General features: G+C 33.2%; 4 protein-coding genes across 4 annotated transcripts in view; 3 read left to right on the top strand and 1 right to left on the bottom strand.

The window, feature by feature from the left end:
- Window positions 1-2155: 2155 nt before the first annotated feature.
- On the top strand, window positions 2156-6009 carry LOC119836152 (protein ABHD11-like). The gene is made up of 5 exons (XM_038361405.1): window positions 2156-2545; window positions 2754-2948; window positions 3896-4216; window positions 4983-5353; window positions 5877-6009. The coding sequence occupies exons 1-5, from the start codon at window positions 2156-2158 to the stop codon at window positions 6007-6009; spliced, it is 1410 nt and encodes a 469-aa protein (XP_038217333.1).
- A 2065-nt stretch (window positions 6010-8074) lies between these two features.
- Window positions 8075-10046, top strand: LOC119836320 (protein ABHD11-like). The gene is made up of 3 exons (XM_038361618.1): window positions 8075-8549; window positions 8907-9274; window positions 9658-10046. Exons 1-3 carry the CDS (start codon window positions 8127-8129, stop codon window positions 9794-9796), a joined length of 930 nt encoding a protein of 309 aa, XP_038217546.1. The 5' UTR covers window positions 8075-8126; the 3' UTR covers window positions 9797-10046.
- A 1795-nt stretch (window positions 10047-11841) lies between these two features.
- Window positions 11842-17807, top strand: part of LOC119836318 (phenoloxidase subunit 2-like) — an 8188-nt gene continuing 2222 nt past the window's right edge. Inside the window, exons 1-9 of the mRNA XM_038361616.1 lie at window positions 11842-11952; window positions 12305-12500; window positions 13079-13187; window positions 13453-13576; window positions 15453-15661; window positions 15826-16078; window positions 16508-16660; window positions 16749-16883; window positions 17274-17455. Of these exons, the coding sequence (XP_038217544.1) occupies window positions 11842-11952; window positions 12305-12500; window positions 13079-13187; window positions 13453-13576; window positions 15453-15661; window positions 15826-16078; window positions 16508-16660; window positions 16749-16883; window positions 17274-17455 (1472 nt within the window). The remainder of the gene's footprint in view (window positions 11953-12304; window positions 12501-13078; window positions 13188-13452; window positions 13577-15452; window positions 15662-15825; window positions 16079-16507; window positions 16661-16748; window positions 16884-17273; window positions 17456-17807) is intronic.
- LOC119836319 (2-(3-amino-3-carboxypropyl)histidine synthase subunit 1) lies at window positions 13546-15012 on the bottom strand. The gene is made up of 2 exons (XM_038361617.1): window positions 14665-15012; window positions 13546-14588 (listed from the first exon to the last, which is right to left on the bottom strand). The coding sequence occupies exons 1-2, from the start codon at window positions 14903-14905 to the stop codon at window positions 13582-13584; spliced, it is 1248 nt and encodes a 415-aa protein (XP_038217545.1). The 5' UTR covers window positions 14906-15012; the 3' UTR covers window positions 13546-13581.

Here is a 17807-nt window from a genome sequence, read left to right as displayed (position 1 = left end):
ATATATTGATGGATACTAATATAAGCAGGAGCATTTAAACTGTATTTATAATGTCCTATAAGATGAATAAATTTCAGGCCGCCATACTCGTATCTATCCATGCAAGTATATAGGAACCATAACACACTTCGTATATTATCTATAATAGAGCCCTTTGTTTTTAAAAAGACACTTATATGTTATGAATACACTGGATGGGTTAAATAATATGTTCAAATTAGAATTGATTTACGAAAACAAATCACAAATGATTTGTAGAACAAATAATAAAACCCACTAGTAGGTACAAGCTCCTACCTACGCACTACGAACTAATTCGGGAGATCAGGGTTTTAATCAAGGACCAAGGTGTAGCGGCAATATTATAAACCTGTATTTCTTGTAGGTCAAGGTGAAGGTTCGGTATGATTTTTAAATACCTTTCAGAAATTGCACAGATTGTTAAAAAATATTTATATATGATTAGTAGTAGTGATACGTACATTCTAGGTGAGTAATATAAATTATTTAACATTCGAATTAAAAGAAATACAAACTATGTGCGTTTCCAATAAAGTGGTTGTAAGCTTAAAAATTGACGATTGATTGATTTTCCAGTTCCGACGATGATGACGATGACCCAAACTTTAATAACCTAATGCAACTACATACTAAAGTACGTTTACGGTTCATAAACCATTCCCATCAATGACACTATCACCTTCTATACAATGCTATAGGGAATTCTAATATTTCTTGCGTGGGAATTCTGTAGGGATAGAATTGATTGGATAACAAACTATCTTCTCTTATCTGTCTTAATTTTGATAATTACTAAAGGAAATTAAAACAGCAATAGCAATTTATCTGAATTGGCAACAAAGTTTGTAAATAACATAAATGAGAAAACTTATTAATCAAGATTGTATAAGATACAATTTGTTTAAAATTTATATCAAGGTGAAGCTTTTTCCCACAAATAAGGAGCACGATGACTCATTATCATTCTTTGTTCACATATCAAGGGCAACCAAAACAATGTTTTGATTTTATAGCGAATCAGTTTATTTGAGGATGAGTAAAGTAAAAAAAATAAAATTGTCTGAAAGTTCAGCTGTGCTTGAAAAGAAATAAATTATTCAATATATTTAAATAAACACGCATATGAAATTTACAATTTTTGTTTCTGCTTTGTTGACAAAATACGTAAAATTTAATAGAAGTAGGTACATTAGTAACCATAGGTATTTATACTTTATTAAAATAATATAGGTCAAATACCTTTGAATCGGTCTTATGAATATTAAAATATAAATGTCATGACACTATGATTGTACTGCATCATTACGATTCCCATTTTGTCGCGGTCCTGATAAATATATATTTCGAATCAAGTAAAAATTCTAATGTAATTTTTTTTAACGATATTAGCGTAACGTAACTACCTTCGTTAAAAAATTAAAAATACTCTAAGCATACACTGACTGAACGTTCACTGTTTTTGAGGACTTAATCGGTAAAATATTTCACTTTTCATATTGAAAAGTAATTAATTCAAACTGGTGCTGGTGCCGCCTCTGATAACGTCATATCAACATTTTTAGCTGTATCCAATTGTCGTTGATATTTCACTGAATCATATAACAAATACCTAACCAAAAATGCAGTACTGTTGTATTACAGTACTGCATCTTTGGTTACACGCGATAGCGCAGTCATTTTATCCCGATATTCCTACAGGATACAGACTCAGTATTGTTACGTATTTAATACCAGCAGCTGTGGCCAGCTGGTATTAAATACCAAATGAAAATTATCAATTTTAGTCCTGTTACATTACAATTTTACGATAGAAATAAGTAAAGGTACCTACACACTTCATAAATCTATAAGGATTAATATGTTCAGTTGAATTATTTGCTATATTTTTAAAATCCTTTATTAACACGTCAAACGTTCTTGTACGTAAAACGTTCTTGTTAAAGATGTAAATGAACAAGAAATTAAATACTCAATATTATTGACAATCAAAAATATTGCATCAGATTAAAACCTTATTATAAATAATATGACATATTTTCTTATTTGTGACGTCAACACATGAAATACAATAACAACAAATGTATAAACAACGTTTAATAGATTCGTTTCATAAAGGATTTTTAATAAAAATGGAATGGCAGTTTGCGTAATACGAAAATCACGGTTCCAAATCATTCCTAAATTTCCCCTCTACTCTATACGGACTGCAGTTAAACTATCCTACAAAATATTTGGCGAAAGTGAAGTAGATCCTGATGATCCACCGATTTTCCTTTTCCATGATCTTTTAGGGACGAAAAAACACTGGGACAGTTTTGGTAAAACAATGGTGAACATGACCAAGCGATCGGTAGTGGCAGTGGATTTGCGAAATCACGGCGACAGCCCTCATGTTAGTTCCCATAAGTATGAGGACATGGCTGAAGATATATTCAAACTGTTTAAAAAACTCTCCGTTGATAAAGCAAGTATAGTTGGCCATGGGATGGGAGGTAGAGCTTCGATGTGTGTTTCATTGATAGCAGTAAGTACGACAGGATAGTTAAAGCTAAAATATGTAACAGCGTTAATAGTTAACAGCGCGTATAAGTTAAATTGATTTCAATAATGTATTTAAATATTTATTTAGAATTTATGCACTGTGATGTAAACAAAACATTACGAAGTCGTTATTATCCAGTTACTCTATATCTATAATTTTTTACCAATTATTAAACAAAAAATTATTGTAGCCGGAGAAAGTAGCAGGCTTGTTGATTTTGGATATATCTCCTGTATCAACCTGCAAGCATCTGGAAGAATTCACAAAAATTTTAGCAATAATTAAAGATATAAATTTCAAGGAACAGAAGAAGATTTGTACAGCAAAACGCCATGCCAAGAAAAAACTAAAGAGCATCATACATGACGATACTTTGATGAATGTTGTACTTTCTAATATAATATTAAAATCCAATGGATTTATAGGCTGGTCGTGCAACCTTGACGTGTTAATAAAGGATTTTAAAAATATATCATCCTTTCCAAAGATGAAGAATAAAAAGTATTTTGGTCCATCGTTGTTTATCGGTGGACAACTATCTGAATATATACCGTTAGTATAATAGCTATCTGAGTATGTAGTTTGAATAAAAATCTATATTCAATATCTTCACTCTACGTTTATTAAAACCTCTGACAAACTCTAGAGCGTTAAATGCTACAAATTTATTTTGCAGGCCTGATGATTTAAACGGTATTCGTGAAATGTTTCCACGTGCCGTGATCTCCTATATACCTCAAACTGGACACAGTTTGCACGTTGATGACCCAAAAAGCTTTTTAGAGGTTGCTATCGCTTTTCTTAGAACTAATGAATAAAGATTTAGATAAGTCTGTATGCTTATTATTCAAACCGTTGTCGTTATTGGTTAATAATTAAAATGCTTATAAATGACAAGTGTCAAATATTTATTACATCAAATAAGCAGTCAACACATACAAAGATATTGTAAAATTTAACTACGTAAAAACTTTCAATCTTTTAAATTTCTATATGCAATTTAAAGCAATTGTTATTTAATATTGGTATCAATTTTTTATCCTTTCTGAGTAAAGTAAAGACTAGTCCAGTTTGGAACTAGCTAGTATACTCTTCAATCAGTTTTTTTTTAAACGATAATTGACATTTGCAAGTCATCTTGTTCTTCGAGCACGTCGTCTATAGATTACTTACCGATGTCATCTTAAACTAGTCCAGTAAAATATATTATATTCTTCGATTATAAATTCTATAAGTCATTGCATGACTCCCCTATATTTATCGAAAGTTGCAAACAAAGTATTGCCTGTGGTATTGCTTTCAAAACGTTTACCTTTGACGAAATATGATCAGTCAAGATCTGCTGTTGACTTGGCGTATAAAGTTCACGGAAACGAGAATTACAATGTTGCACCTGTTATTGTCATACATGGATTGTTGGGTATGAAGAAAAATTGGGAGAGTGTCTCAAAAAGCATCAATGAAAGCACTAATAAAGCTGTAATAGCGGTAGATGTAAGGAATCACGGTGAAAGTCCGCACACTGAATCTCATACGTACCCGGAGCTGGCCAGTGATATATCGCAGCTGATTTCAAAATTGTCAATAAAGTCTTCACACGTTATTGGTCATAGTATGGGAGGCCGGACTGGCATGGTTTTGGCTCTGACCGAGGTTTGATATTGATTCATATCCGTGAACCTTTACCCTTTACACCATATATCCTCAATTAAACCCTTTAAGTTAAAGTTCAAAAATATTGCAAGAATGCTGTATGATTCATAATTATAAAACCACTTTCTGTTTTCTAAATAATACGTTTTTATGAATATTGATTAAGCCGTGTATGGGGGAGTCGAACACGCTTCGGCACCAATTGGACCAGCTCGCACCGGGGAAGTACCACATCCCCACAGAAAACCGATTCTATTGTATTTCGTACGGTAAGTGGGGGAGTCGGAGGCCCATACCCTTTTGCTTACCCTTCCCAGTCCCTTCCTTTATCCCTCTCGTCAATCTTTTCCTAATCCCTTGCTAATTTTAAGTCGGCAATCCGTTTGTAAACGCGAAAGGTTTACAATTGACCTTATGGCTCTTCAAATGTTCATGGACGGTAGTAGCGCTTACCATCAAGTGACCCACCAGCTCTATTGCCGACTTTAACATAAAAAAATAAAGCCAGCTATTGTTCTCATAAGATATAAAAGTGCCTAGCTATATTTGTTGTGAATTGTTTGTAGAAGCAGAAAAAAAAAAAAGTTTTGGGTATACAGTACACACAATAGTTTACTTGTAATTTGGTTTAATAACGTGATATTCCAGAAACCCAACTAATAAATACGACAGGCCTCTGAATATCAATAAGATTAATGAATCGGCATTACATAGTGTTATCAGATTTATGTTATCTGTAGCATTATTAAAAATATGTATATTTCAGCCTGCGAAAGTAGCGAGTTTAATAGTTGTTGATATATCACCGGTGTCGACTGCGGGCATATTGAACGACTTTTTTCCAAAATTAATAGAAGTTATGAAAGCTGTAAATTATAAAGGTGCCGATAACATCAGCAAAGCCCGAAGTATAGCCAAGGAGCACCTCGTTAAATCGGGTCTGGTAAAGGCAGAATCATCCGGTTTCCTTTTGATAAATGTTGGCTTAAGACCTGATGGTTCGTATGGCTGGCTCTGCAACTTGAATGCTCTGAATAAACATTTTCCAGACATCGCTACTTTCCCCAGTGGCCTGGATGGAAAACAGTACTCAGGTCCAACTTTGTTTATTGGAGGGGAAGAATCAAATTACCTGCCGTTAGTTTTATTCAAGTACTACATTATTTATTATCTATGACATTGTAAAGAGAAAAAATTGCTATTTTCTGTTTATCTAATGTGTTCCGAAAAAACCTTAGTCTGCTAGTCTTTACAAATCTCTAGTATTAAAAATTGAACACTTGCATTGGCAGCGATAGACGTAGATATGGCCTAATATCGTGGAATCTATTATTCATACGTATGTATTTACGCGGGCCATCTGACGGAATGAATGAAACATAGAAAGTTTATAAGAGACGGATTCATTTAAAGTATACTGTGCACAAAGAGAATAAATAGACACATAATTTGCATGCATTACAAGCAAATAAAAAATAATGTCAACATTGAATCGTCACGCGATAACAATATATACATTGTTTCTTTTTTATTATGCAAATATTGAATAATTGATTGCAATTAATTACATCGGTTTGCTTGGTTCTTTTAACTTTGAAATATTTAATTTCTATTCACGAGTTTAATGGCTTAATTTTAATCAATTACGTTATAATTTCAGCCGGCAAGATTTACCTGGCATTAAGAAATATTTTCCTAACGCAAAACTAGAATATGTAAAAGATGTCGGGCATAACGTACATGCTGAAGATCCTAATGCGTTTTTGAAAATAGTTTTAAGATTCTTATCATAATAAACATTACAAAAAATTTTACTTGAAAATACATAAGTTTGATTATGTGCCTTTATTTTCTTGACTTTATTTATTTTAAAATACACCCATTTATACATTCGAAAAAGAGGCAGTGGGACATTATTTACTACTTTAGAATTTAGATGCATATATCTCGTAACCTACAACATATAAAAGCATAAAACTTATTTAGAAACCTTCATTTCATTTTTTAAAAACCTATTCTCAGACACCTCATTCAATTATGTATTCGTATATAAATTTTTTATCGCCCGGTTACAGGTATGGATAGACAAATCCACGCAGTTGATTAAAACGAAAGCTTCTTCAATAAAATACAGGATATATCTACACTAATATTATATAGAGGAAAACTTTGTTTGTTTGTTTGGTTGTAATGAATAGGCTCAAAAACTACTGGACCGATTTTAAAAATTCTTTCACCATTCGAAAGCTACATTATCCACGAGTAACATAGACTATATTTTATTTTGGAAAAAATAGGGTTCCGTAACATATCTTTATTGAAACATCCAAACCAGTATACCTATAAAGCTGAAGGGTTAGTTAGTTCGTTTGATATTATTTAAACTCAAATATATAACTCTAATCGCAATAATTCAGATATTCAACTGGACAGCTATATATTATAAAGCTGAAGAGTTTGTTCGTTTGTTTATTTGAACGTGCTAATCTCAGGAACTACTGGTCCGTTTTGAATTCTTTCGGTTTTAGATGCCCTACAGTAAAAGTATTGAAGGAGAATTTAGGTTTTATATGTACCACGGGCGAAGCCGGGGCGGACAGCTAGTTATTTCAAGATTTTGTAACCTTTAATATTTGATGACAACTTTGTTTTTTAAGTACTTATGAACCCAAAGAGCAGTTTAATAGTCAAAGAATAGCGTAATAATACGGGTACATAAACCTATGGCCCACGGACGTAGGTAGCTACCTTCGTATCAGCCGTTTCAATATAAATAAAATATAAAAATAGTTTATTTCATTTCCAACTTTACAAAATATGGAGTAGTAGGGACCTCCTAGTAAGTTTAAGAAAAAACCTGTGTCAGGAGGACCCGCTCTTCCTTAACTTAAGTATTATAACTAGCTATGTGAAAATTTGAATAAACCGATTATAACTAGGTATTGATAATAAATTGTGAAGTGTACGAATGTGTGTGTATGTGTGTGTAAATGTGTGTGTGTGTGTGAGTGTGCGTGTGTCAGTTATACAGGGCTCGGCTCAAATATACAGACAGGGCTCGGCTTCCAGGCACTTTGATGAGCGATATTTCAGATATTTGTTTTTTTGGGAGGGCCTCACCACAAATTTTTATTCAGTGCTCCCTTAGAGCATGCTACGCCACTGCTATGAGTTATAACTAAGTACTTTATTCGGCTGAACATAAGTCGGTATAATAAGACTGTTAAAATGTAAATATTTTTTAATAAAATGACAATAAGACGTGTTTGCATGTCACTACCTAAATTTTATTAAAACACATTGAACAAGTAGCTAAATATTGCGTTATACCAAACTAATGAGCGACTCAACAGTAGAAACCCTAATCCTACCATTCTTATGAAGGATTGATTTTTTTTTTATTTCTGGATGTAGCATAATGTGACGATGATCTTTTCCACAGACCACCTGCAAGGCACAGACCTCTTATGATGGTTCAGGCCATAATCCACCACACTGGTCTAGTGGGGATTGGCAGATGTCACATGTCGTCGATTTTTTATTTTTGGACATTCCAATATCCTAATCATTTTTTACCTTCACCTTTCCGAGCAGTGGTCGTGTTATCCACATGCAATGATAAATTGAAAAATCTATTTAATTCTTGCACGCTCGCTCAGTGTCGAATCCCCAACTTATCGATTTTAAGTATGATGTAACGTCCGAGTAACGAAGATACAAATATGGTCAATTTTAAATAGGCAACAAATCAATTGAACTTAAAACTGACAAAAATTTATAAAACGTTCATTAATATTTTTCACATCAAAATTATAATTTATAAACGAAAAAGCTTGTATCAAAGTCAAGTTTGATAGACAGCTATTGTCATAGGGAACCATCAAAATTCACAGTTGTTCAAAACAAAAATATGTTATTTAACAGGTTTCGACCTCAAAATTTATTTCGACTTAGTCCAAATATATGTTCAATTACTCCGCGGTGCTTAAAATCTGACTCCAGCAATGCAGAAACAGTGGAACTGGCTTACTCGTCGTATGAGAGCACCGACATTGATACATCCAAAAGACCACCTCTTGTGATCTTACATGGGCTATTAGGTTCAAAAAATAACTGGAACAGTATGAGTAAAGCTATCCATAAGGCAACGGGGAGGAAAATAATTAGTGTAGATGCTCGCAATCACGGAGATAGTCGGCATTCTTCACAACATACTTATATTCATATGGCCCACGATGTGATAAAATTATTAAAGAAATTAGAGATATCAAAAGTATCTGTCCTGGGGCATAGCATGGGCGGCCGTACTGCTATGGTTTTATCGCTTCTTTGTGTAAGTCGTACGTAAAGTATCATGTATACGACATGCAGCAAAATTTATATCATTCATGACTTATATCATCCTGGCATTGTTTCCATAAACTAAAAAGGTATTAGATAAAAACATTATTAACATATGCCCTTATTAATAAATTACATAAACAAAAAGGTATTACATGAACAACACAAAATTGTTTTTATAGCTGTCTTAAGAGACTAAAGTACCTATCTAGAGCTCTAACTTCATTTACCCATACAAAAGCATATTTAATTCATAATAATATAGTCAGTATATTAAAGTTTCTAAAACTGTTAACAAAACATTTATACCCAAAAGTAGTTGATCAAATAAAAAATTGCCATTTTTCAGTCTGACCTTGTATCAAGTTTAATAGTGGTGGATATATCACCAGTGAAAACAAGTCCTCAAATATTTACAATGATGAATCTCTTTGACGCAATGGCAGCTGTATCCATAAGGTCTGGTATTGCCATGTCAAAAGCGAGAAAGCTAGCTGATGAACAGCTGAAAAATGTTTCGCCAGATGTAAATTTGAGAAACTTTTTGATAACAAATTTAATTCAAACAAATACCGGGTCGTATACTTGGAGAGTGAACTTACCAGCCCTAAAAGAGAATTTCCAGAACTACATATCACATTTTCCATCAAGTCTGAAAGGACTCCAATATTGTGGACCCACTTTATTTATTGGAGGTTCCCTCTCGGATTATATTGGGTAAGCTTATGCAAAAGAAAATAATCTTGTTCAATTTAATTTGCTTGTTTCTCAACTTATAAACACAATTATAGAATCCTATGTGATTTACCTGGTTAGTTTAATAGTAATATCTATGGAATAATCCAGTCTCCCTATAATTTTAAATTATAAAATATCTTTTACCTAATTCGAACTTGGTGTCTTATTCGAAACTCGAACTTATTTATTTACACACATTGGATATAAAATTTAATTTAAATCGTTAATTTTTTATGAAATAAACCTAAAAGATACATTTAGAATTAAAGTCATAAAGAACAGAAAGAAAACAATAAAACCCTATTAATAAATAGAAGAACTCTTATTTATTCCACTTAAACACAAATTAATTCTTTTTCCAGCAAAAATGATTTACCCGAGATTCAAGAATACTTCCCACTAGCTGACTTGGTGTTCATAGATGGCGCTGGGCACTGGGTGCATAGCCAAAAGCCAGAAAAATTCTTAGAAACTGTTTGCAAATTCCTATCAGATAAATAATGTTTGGAATAACAAATTAGATAATTGTTGAACAAATATACACTATTATGGTTACCGATAAGTAGAATAATAATATACTAATTAAATATTTTGTTTGTTTTCATATCTCTGTGGATGTGGTAAGACACTTATGAGGAAATGCTTGGAAGTTTCCTGTTGCCATATCAATACTATGTATAGCATTCCTGGTTTGTTAGGTCCTGGTGTACAAATTTGTGCAAAATGTGACTCTTTTGTTATTAAACATTACAATACCTGATTAGCCTTTTTAGAAATTAGAAATCTTATACAAATAGTTATATGTATGAATAAGATTGTAGCTGCTTTCTTTATATGCATTTTTTTAAATCTCTTCAAGGAATCTAACCTAAACTAATAAAACTAAACTAAAAGTTAGAGACAAAATAATATATGTGATAGTAATAATTATTATACATATTTTTTTTTTGAGCAGCGGTGACTCAGTGGTCCTCGTACTTAATAGGTGATATTTATTTAAATTGATCCAATATTAATACCAATTATGAATTCGAAAGCAACTCTTTCTGTGGATCTGTAGGCCTGTCTCATCTTTACGCCTAATCCACTGAACCGCTTTGGATAAATTTTGTGCAAGGATAGTTTGAGATCTGAGAATTGATACAAAATCTATAGGATAAAAACCTATCCGGTTTTAATCTGGAATATCGATGGGAGCGGCAACTACGTGAGTTTTCCTTTGACTGCGCGGGCGGAAAGCTTATATATATGACTATGACTTTTTTTCTGCCAATATCATGCTTTTTACGTTAAAATAGTACTTAACCTACTCAGTTTCCATAAAAAGTCTCAGGGGCTTAGGGGCTTTTCGTAGTCGCGAACGTATACTAACCAGTTCCCGTGACCCGTCACTAAAGCGGCTCGTCGGAACACAATGGGCATAGATTATACACTTATATGACAATGGGGCTTTAGTCGGTGAGCATTCGACATAACCCACGGCTCCTTTCTCCGGATGCCGTGGGTATCTCTGTAAGATTTCCCCACTAAAAAAGGGGTCTTTCACAACAAAGTTACAAAAAGTATTGCACTTGGTACATGTCTAACACCTAATTCCTTATTCGTCAGTAGAAAAACGAAAATTTAAATTTTTTTACGTACTCTACACACGACAAGTCTTGATTAATTCCGCCTTGCTGCTTGTTTTGTGGGCGTGGGGTAACAAAATGTTCAAGTACATTTTTGATAAGTTTTCCAACGTTAAAGTTATTTTTTATTTAAAACTTGGAATCACAAAATTGTTTTAGGTATAATTATATATAAATAGGTTAAAAAAGTGGCGCCTTATCGTAAAGTATTTACTTGTAAACGCTATACATGTCGTAAGAGAGCTTATGTTTGACAAAAAGTTTTCCTGGCTCCGCCCGAATATCAGAATTCCTATTTTATCACCCAAGTCAGCTCATATCCTATCTGTATACCTAATTTCATCAAAATCCGTTCAGTAGCTTCAGCGTGAATGACGGACAAACATCCAAACAAACATACTTTCACATTTATAATATTAGTGTGATAGTCTGACAATTACAATTTGTATTAATCTAGTAGTAAAACAATACTCTCCATATAAACTTAATTACCTGACGTCGTGTAAATTGCGCCTATGTAAATATGAAATAAATATTTTAATAACAAACTAAACACGTTCAAATTGTCTGAAATAAATGATATTTTAACTTTCAAATAAAAATAGAATCACCAAATTCGGTTCATACAGTCGAATGCTCTAATGTAACCCAAAAAAAATACAGTCGAATTGAGACTGAACTCTGTAGTACGTATTATAGAATGCTACTTCTCGGATTTTGCTGGAAATTTTGTTCTGCTTGCGGTTTTGCACTCGGAATAATAAGTTACGCTGCGCTCGGTACCAAAGTAACGGATCTGTATAAAACTTCAAACGAAGACTTACTGAATCATTCTCACTTCACATTTATTGTGAAGTGGATTGAATATTCTTATTTATAATTTATTGAACATTTTTCATTGGTTCATTTATTGTGAAAATGTCGAACGTCGTAAAAGGTTTGTCTTTGTTGTTTGATAGGCCCAATGAGCCTATGTTAACACCAAAGGGCGACGAAAATACAATTTTTCAAATCACGGAACAATATTTGGTAAGTTTTGTCAATTTAACAACTATGTTCCTATTCATAAATTTTTTAGTGTTTCCTATTTTTATGTTAGACTTAGAATAAAAATTTGCTTTATTTGATTCAGGCTCATAGTGCTAATTTATGTATGTAGTGAATATAATATGTAAGGTGGTAGTTTCCACTACCACCCTTTTACATATTTAATTCAAGTTGCGGTGCGCCCTGGCTTCACCCGTGTTGAAGATGTATCTGTGTTATGGTTTTTCACCATTTTTGGAATCGATATAGTAGTTTTTGTGTGAAAATTTTACAAACACAAGTGTCCTCCTTTTAAAATTCGTTTAGTTAAAGTAATATAACATTTACTTATCAGACCGACGACTACAAGAACAATGGACTCGAGATCAATAACCGTTTCGGTGAAAATGCATCTGAAATCATCCCCTTGCAAAACCTCAAGCGGGTTCCCAAGTTTACTAAAGCGAAGAAATTGCCGAAAGATGCCGATTTCTCTCTGTTCCTGCCGGCTCATCAAAAGATGGCTGATGAAGTTCTCGACGAGCTTATGGGTGCGTTTATTTGTATAATTTTCTTTTCCTTGATATACGCCACACATATGTATACGCCGGCTAATAATAAATACCATATATAAATAATAATAAAATACTAATACTCGGTTCGCACTCATGGCGCGTGCATACGTTCGCTGAATGTACGAATTTTTGCTCTCATGTATCAAAAAAACATTTGCAAATGTCACTCCACTCTTGTGGTATCGCATGTCGGGCGTGACGAGTACCCAAGAGAATTGTTAGTATTGAATTTTATTTTTTTGTTAAATACATACATACATAGTCCTGAGCTTCACCCTCATATTTGTATTCTTTTTATATACTCGACAATCAAACTCTCTATATACCTTTGTGTTGTAAAAAAAGAATGGTGACGGGTACTTTCGCATTTATAATATTATTTTTAAGAGGTTGAAAGCTAAACTAAGAATTGCTACTTAACAGTAATTATATAAAAACAAGTAATATTTTATACCACAACAAAACTTCGCAACTTATGTCATAGATTTTGTGATAGAAAATCTCGGAATAATATAAATAATTTATTGATATAACTTAATGTATAAAATCAACAGCCGTTCCTGAGAATCAGCTACAACAATTTCTATCAACATGTGCCTTTGCTCGAGTCTCTCTCAACCCTCAGCTATTCAATTATTGCTTCAGTGTTGCTCTTATGCACAGGTAAATTTCAATTTTTTTATTATATAATTTGTATATATGCATTTTATATTAAACATGAATTGGCTGAATATAGTATATATTTGTTTTACAATTAATAAGCAATGAAATCAACTATTATTATAATAAATATATGAATTTGTATTTACAGAAATTATCAATACACAAACATAATTTGTAAATTGAAAACTTTTTATGATCAATCAATGATTATATTTTAAATATACTGATGTTATACTCAATAAAGATGTTCTCTGTTTTTTTATAGACGTGACACAAGAGATGTGCCAATAGCCAATTTTGCAGAAACATTCCCATCTAAATTTCTGGACTCCCAAGTATTCTCTCAAGCTCGTGAGACCGCTGCAGTATCAGCTCAAGGTGGAGCGCCTGTAAGTCATTTTTCCTTTCCACAACAATTATCACATTTCTTGTCTGAAGATGAACACAAAACAGGCTTGTAATTTGGAGTCCATGGCCCTAAGCTATCACTTGCATAAAAGTCCATAGGGTAGGTTCCATCATCTTTCAGCCACTTACTATTCCCTAATGACACAGAAAATTCATATGGTGTCAGCAATGGCCTCGGAAATGCAGTACCCCAATCTATTGACAGCCTTGGACAAGCAACCTGCACAAATGCATCTAAGCCAAAGAGTGCCAACTTACTTGGAAATATTTCTGATAATAATATTTTAACATAATTTTTATTGCAGTTTGAGATTTGCTTCTCTAGATTGGCTAATACTTTTGTACTACCCTGTCTGCCCAGTGTACCCAATATTAAGCCAAAGTTATTGGCATTTGAGGCTATTTCTATTTGATTTTTCCTGTTCATTTTCATAACATCATGCTCATATACTTCTGAGGTAAATTTTTTCTCATATGGGTCATATTTATATGCTAGTATTGAAGGATTAGCTATCATAATTGCCTCTAAATGAAATCTACCATCACCCAAATATATTACACAATCTGAATTTAGTTTGGGGGCAGTACATCCAAGAATCTCACCTGGAGAAAGAGGCTTACTCTGAGGAATTGTAACAATATAATCTTCATTTCTCAGATCTTTTGCCACTGAATGGAGAGTTGTGACAAATTGTATAGTACTAACTATTGCTAAATGTGTTTTCCTTGGAAAATTCAGTCTTATTGTATCTAAAAAGTGTGATGGGTCGATTTTAATATCTACAAATATGTAAAGTACTTTTATACTGCTTGTTTGATCAATCGGTATGAGACATGAATGTCCATAATGTACTAATAAATCTACTCCCAATGCTGTAGCAGTAAAGTCGTCTATACAGCAGGCTCCATAAGTAACATCGCCCATTATTACAGTGTCAGCTATAGTAAATGTCTCTATTATATCACATAAAGTGGTGGCAAACATAGTTAAACCTGAAATGAAAAAACTATGTATGGAATGATTGCACATAATATAACAATAAAATAAATTAACAAGGACTATATATACCTTCGGGTAACTGTATAGCGACTCTTTTTGATCCCAATGAACGAATCCTCCATATTGTCTTATGAATTTCAAAATTATAGTTTTGGGGTAAAGCTTCACAAGCTCTGTTAATAAGAGGATCATTTAACAATTCATCTGGTATTTTGTTCACTGATCGCACATTGGGTTTGAAAGTTTTTCTCTGGCCTTCGGGTTTTGCTCGCACAACTACTACTTTAGAGTTAGCTGTTAAATCTTCCATTCTTAATTTTGCATATTTAAGTATTGTTTAACGCGGTCATAAAATAATAAAAATTGAAATTATAAACGCGCGAACTATAACAAGTGGCCTACGTGACTTTTCGCAAAATGTTGCGTTTCATTTCACTGATACGCTCTAGTATATTCGACTCCAAACGTGGTTAATGTCATAAAATGTATATATTATTGTGCTGTATAGGTATTTTTTTACGTAAGCAACGGCTGTCATTGCAAATAAATAAATAGACTTTAATAATGAAGCAATATAACATACTATCTATGATAACATTTTAATCCATACCTACCATTTTACATATAGTTACATATAAGATTTACTTAATTAAGATTATGTAACGAGTAACGGAACGTTCAACGTAGTCTCAAATATCATTGTCAAATTATGACGTCCTTATTCCTTATTGACATTGATTGAAAGCATCGTAATACGTTCCTTTTTGTCATTCAAAAATTTACCCGATAGTGTTCTTATAAAAAGATGTAAGTATGTGATTCTATAATTTTAGCGTATAATTTATTTATATTTTCAGAGAATTCCCATTATTATACCAAGGGATTACACAGCCACGGACTTGGATATTGAACATCGTTTAGCATACTTCCGTGAAGATATTGGAGTTAATCTTCATCACTGGCATTGGCATCTTGTGTACCCATTCACCGCAAACCAAAGAGAAATCGTCGCTAAAGATAGACGTGGTGAACTTTTCTTCTACATGCACCAACAGATTATTGCTCGGTAAAAGTCAAAATAATACTCAATAATAATTCAATATAAAGACTATTTAGGTGTATAAAAGCAATTGAGTATACGTATATTATAAAAAAATTCAGAGTTCCGCTATAAATTACCAAACGCTAACAATAAAAAACAAATTATATTATTTTTTGTGAAAATTTCAGCTACAACGGCGAACGTCTGAACAACTCTTTGGCTCGCGTGAATAAATTCAGCAACTGGAATGAACCAATCCCAGAAGCGTATTTCCCCAAGCTTGACAGCCTCACTTCTTCCCGCGGCTGGCCCCCACGGCAGGCTAATATGCGTTGGCAGAGCTTGAACAGGCCGGTAGACGGTTTGAATGTTACCATCGAGGATATGTATCGTTGGAGACGGAACATTGATGATGCTATCGCTACGGGCTTAGTCACCTTGGTACTCCTCTTTTTTATTTAAATACTGCATTTCTTTTTCATTAATTTCACATATTATTTTCCACAACATTCTATAGGGTAAAATATCGCTGATTTCAAATAATATTGCTGCTGAAAAGTATGTACCTGAGATTGATTTTTTGCGAAAAAATAAGTAGTGGCGTAAGTAGCAAATATGGTAGACTATTTAATTTCACCTTGCAGTATTCTATAAATCATGTTTTCAGGAAAGTGTCTACTCTCTATTACAATACATTAATATATTATACTAGCCTTTATCCGCGGTTTCGCCCTGCGGTCAAAGAAATTAACAGTTGCCATGTAACATGTGAACCGAACATGTTTAAGTTTTCTCTGCTTTGAAATTTTGAAGGTTGAAGTTTTCTGTTCTTTCTGTTTGTTAAAAATCTTTTTCATTTCTTTAAATAAGCCTGATGGATCTACACGTGAATTGGACATCGACACTCTGGGTAACATGATGGAAGCGAGTGTTTTATCTCCAAACATGGAACTGTATGGCAGTTTACATAACAATGGACATAGTTTTACCGCCTATATGCACGACCCGAACCATAGATATCTGGTAAGTAATATAAACGTTTATTTTGTTGTCAATTATTTCCCGAGAATATGTTTATTTAGTTCTGTATTATATCTCAATTTTATCATAGGAAAATTTCGCTGTAATTGGTGACGAAGCTACAACTATGCGTGATCCGTTCTTTTACCGCTGGCACGCGTTTGTTGATGACATGTTCCAGAAATTTAAGGAATCTTCGAATGTTCGCCGGTACACCCGCTCCGAGGTATGTTTGTATTCGATTATTCGTTTCATATTAAGTGAGGTGCCGATTTTTTTTAGTAATTAAAGACTTGCATAGATTGTAAATGTCAAAATTTAATAAAATATTAATCAAAACCGAAAGTGCCTGGCACAGCGACATGCGCGTAAAAAAAACTAAAAAATTACAATTTTGGAGTTTATCTAGGAAGTAACTATTATAATTGTGTAGGCATGTGTTATAAGATAGATTTATTTTAGATTTTAAATTCTAACACATGCAATAAAAATAAATCCCTCAAAATGAGTTTAATTTTCGGCCGATGGTCCTGTAGTAGACGATGTACATACAAAGGGTACCGATGCTTTTCCATTCCATAGATATGTCATAAAGTAAAAAAAAATTGTCAACCAGCTCGAGAACCCCGGCGTGCGAATATCATCAGTGCGCGTGCAGAGCTCAACGGGCGAAGTGAACACGCTCAACACTTTCTGGATGATGAGCGACGTGGACCTGTCCCGCGGCCTCGACTTCTCCAACCGCGGGCCCGTGTACGCGCGCTTCACGCATTTGAACCATCGTGACTTTGAATACGTGTGAGTGGTAGCCTTATAATTTTTTGAATAAACCTTTTATTCATAAAAGGTACTTGATATATTGAAAATCAAGCAGTAAATGTTTGGTTTATTGATTTCAGTTAGTTTTTTTTTTGTATTGAATTTCTAAATCTTTATAGATTTATTTTCATAACTGAAAAATTTTAAAAAATGAGCAATTGAAAGAATAGCTCAAATTTTAAAATTTTGTAATTATAGCTGTGTGATTTTATAATATGTCAGTTCTTACATCTGTTTTCCTTGAATTCGTTTAGATTTAAGGCGAGGTGAGTTCTAAGACTCGCAAATTTTTGGTTCGTTTTTTCAATTTTTCTTATACAAAATGGAATAA

The sequence above is a fragment of the Zerene cesonia genome, chromosome 23 (assembly GCF_012273895.1).
Source record: "Zerene cesonia ecotype Mississippi chromosome 23, Zerene_cesonia_1.1, whole genome shotgun sequence".
Taxonomy (NCBI): Eukaryota; Metazoa; Arthropoda; class Insecta; order Lepidoptera; family Pieridae; genus Zerene; species Zerene cesonia.
The sequence above is the reverse complement of the archived record's forward strand: the minus strand, read 5'-3'. Positions and strand labels throughout refer to the sequence as shown.

Excerpts from the sequence above, each read along its gene's own strand:
- LOC119836152 (XM_038361405.1), top strand. The coding sequence starts at position 2,156 with ATGGCAGTTTGCGTAATACGAAAATCACGGTTCCAAATCATTCCTAAA. Across the intron at positions 2,546-2,753 it reads TGTGTGTTTCATTGATAGCA|CCGGAGAAAGTAGCAGGCTT; the intron begins GTAAGTACGACA and ends AAATTATTGTAG. Across the intron at positions 2,949-3,895 it reads ACGATACTTTGATGAATGTT|TCAAGATCTGCTGTTGACTT; the intron begins GTACTTTCTAAT and ends AAATATGATCAG.
- LOC119836320 (XM_038361618.1), top strand. The coding sequence starts at position 8,127 with ATGTTATTTAACAGGTTTCGACCTCAAAATTTATTTCGACTTAGTCCA. Across the intron at positions 8,550-8,906 it reads TGGTTTTATCGCTTCTTTGT|TCTGACCTTGTATCAAGTTT; the intron begins GTAAGTCGTACG and ends GCCATTTTTCAG. Across the intron at positions 9,275-9,657 it reads TCCCTCTCGGATTATATTGG|CAAAAATGATTTACCCGAGA; the intron begins GTAAGCTTATGC and ends TTCTTTTTCCAG.
- LOC119836319 (XM_038361617.1), bottom strand. The coding sequence starts at position 14,905 with ATGGAAGATTTAACAGCTAACTCTAAAGTAGTAGTTGTGCGAGCAAAA. Across the intron at positions 14,589-14,664 it reads CGCTATACAGTTACCCGAAG|GTTTAACTATGTTTGCCACC; the intron begins GTATATATAGTC and ends TTTTCATTTCAG.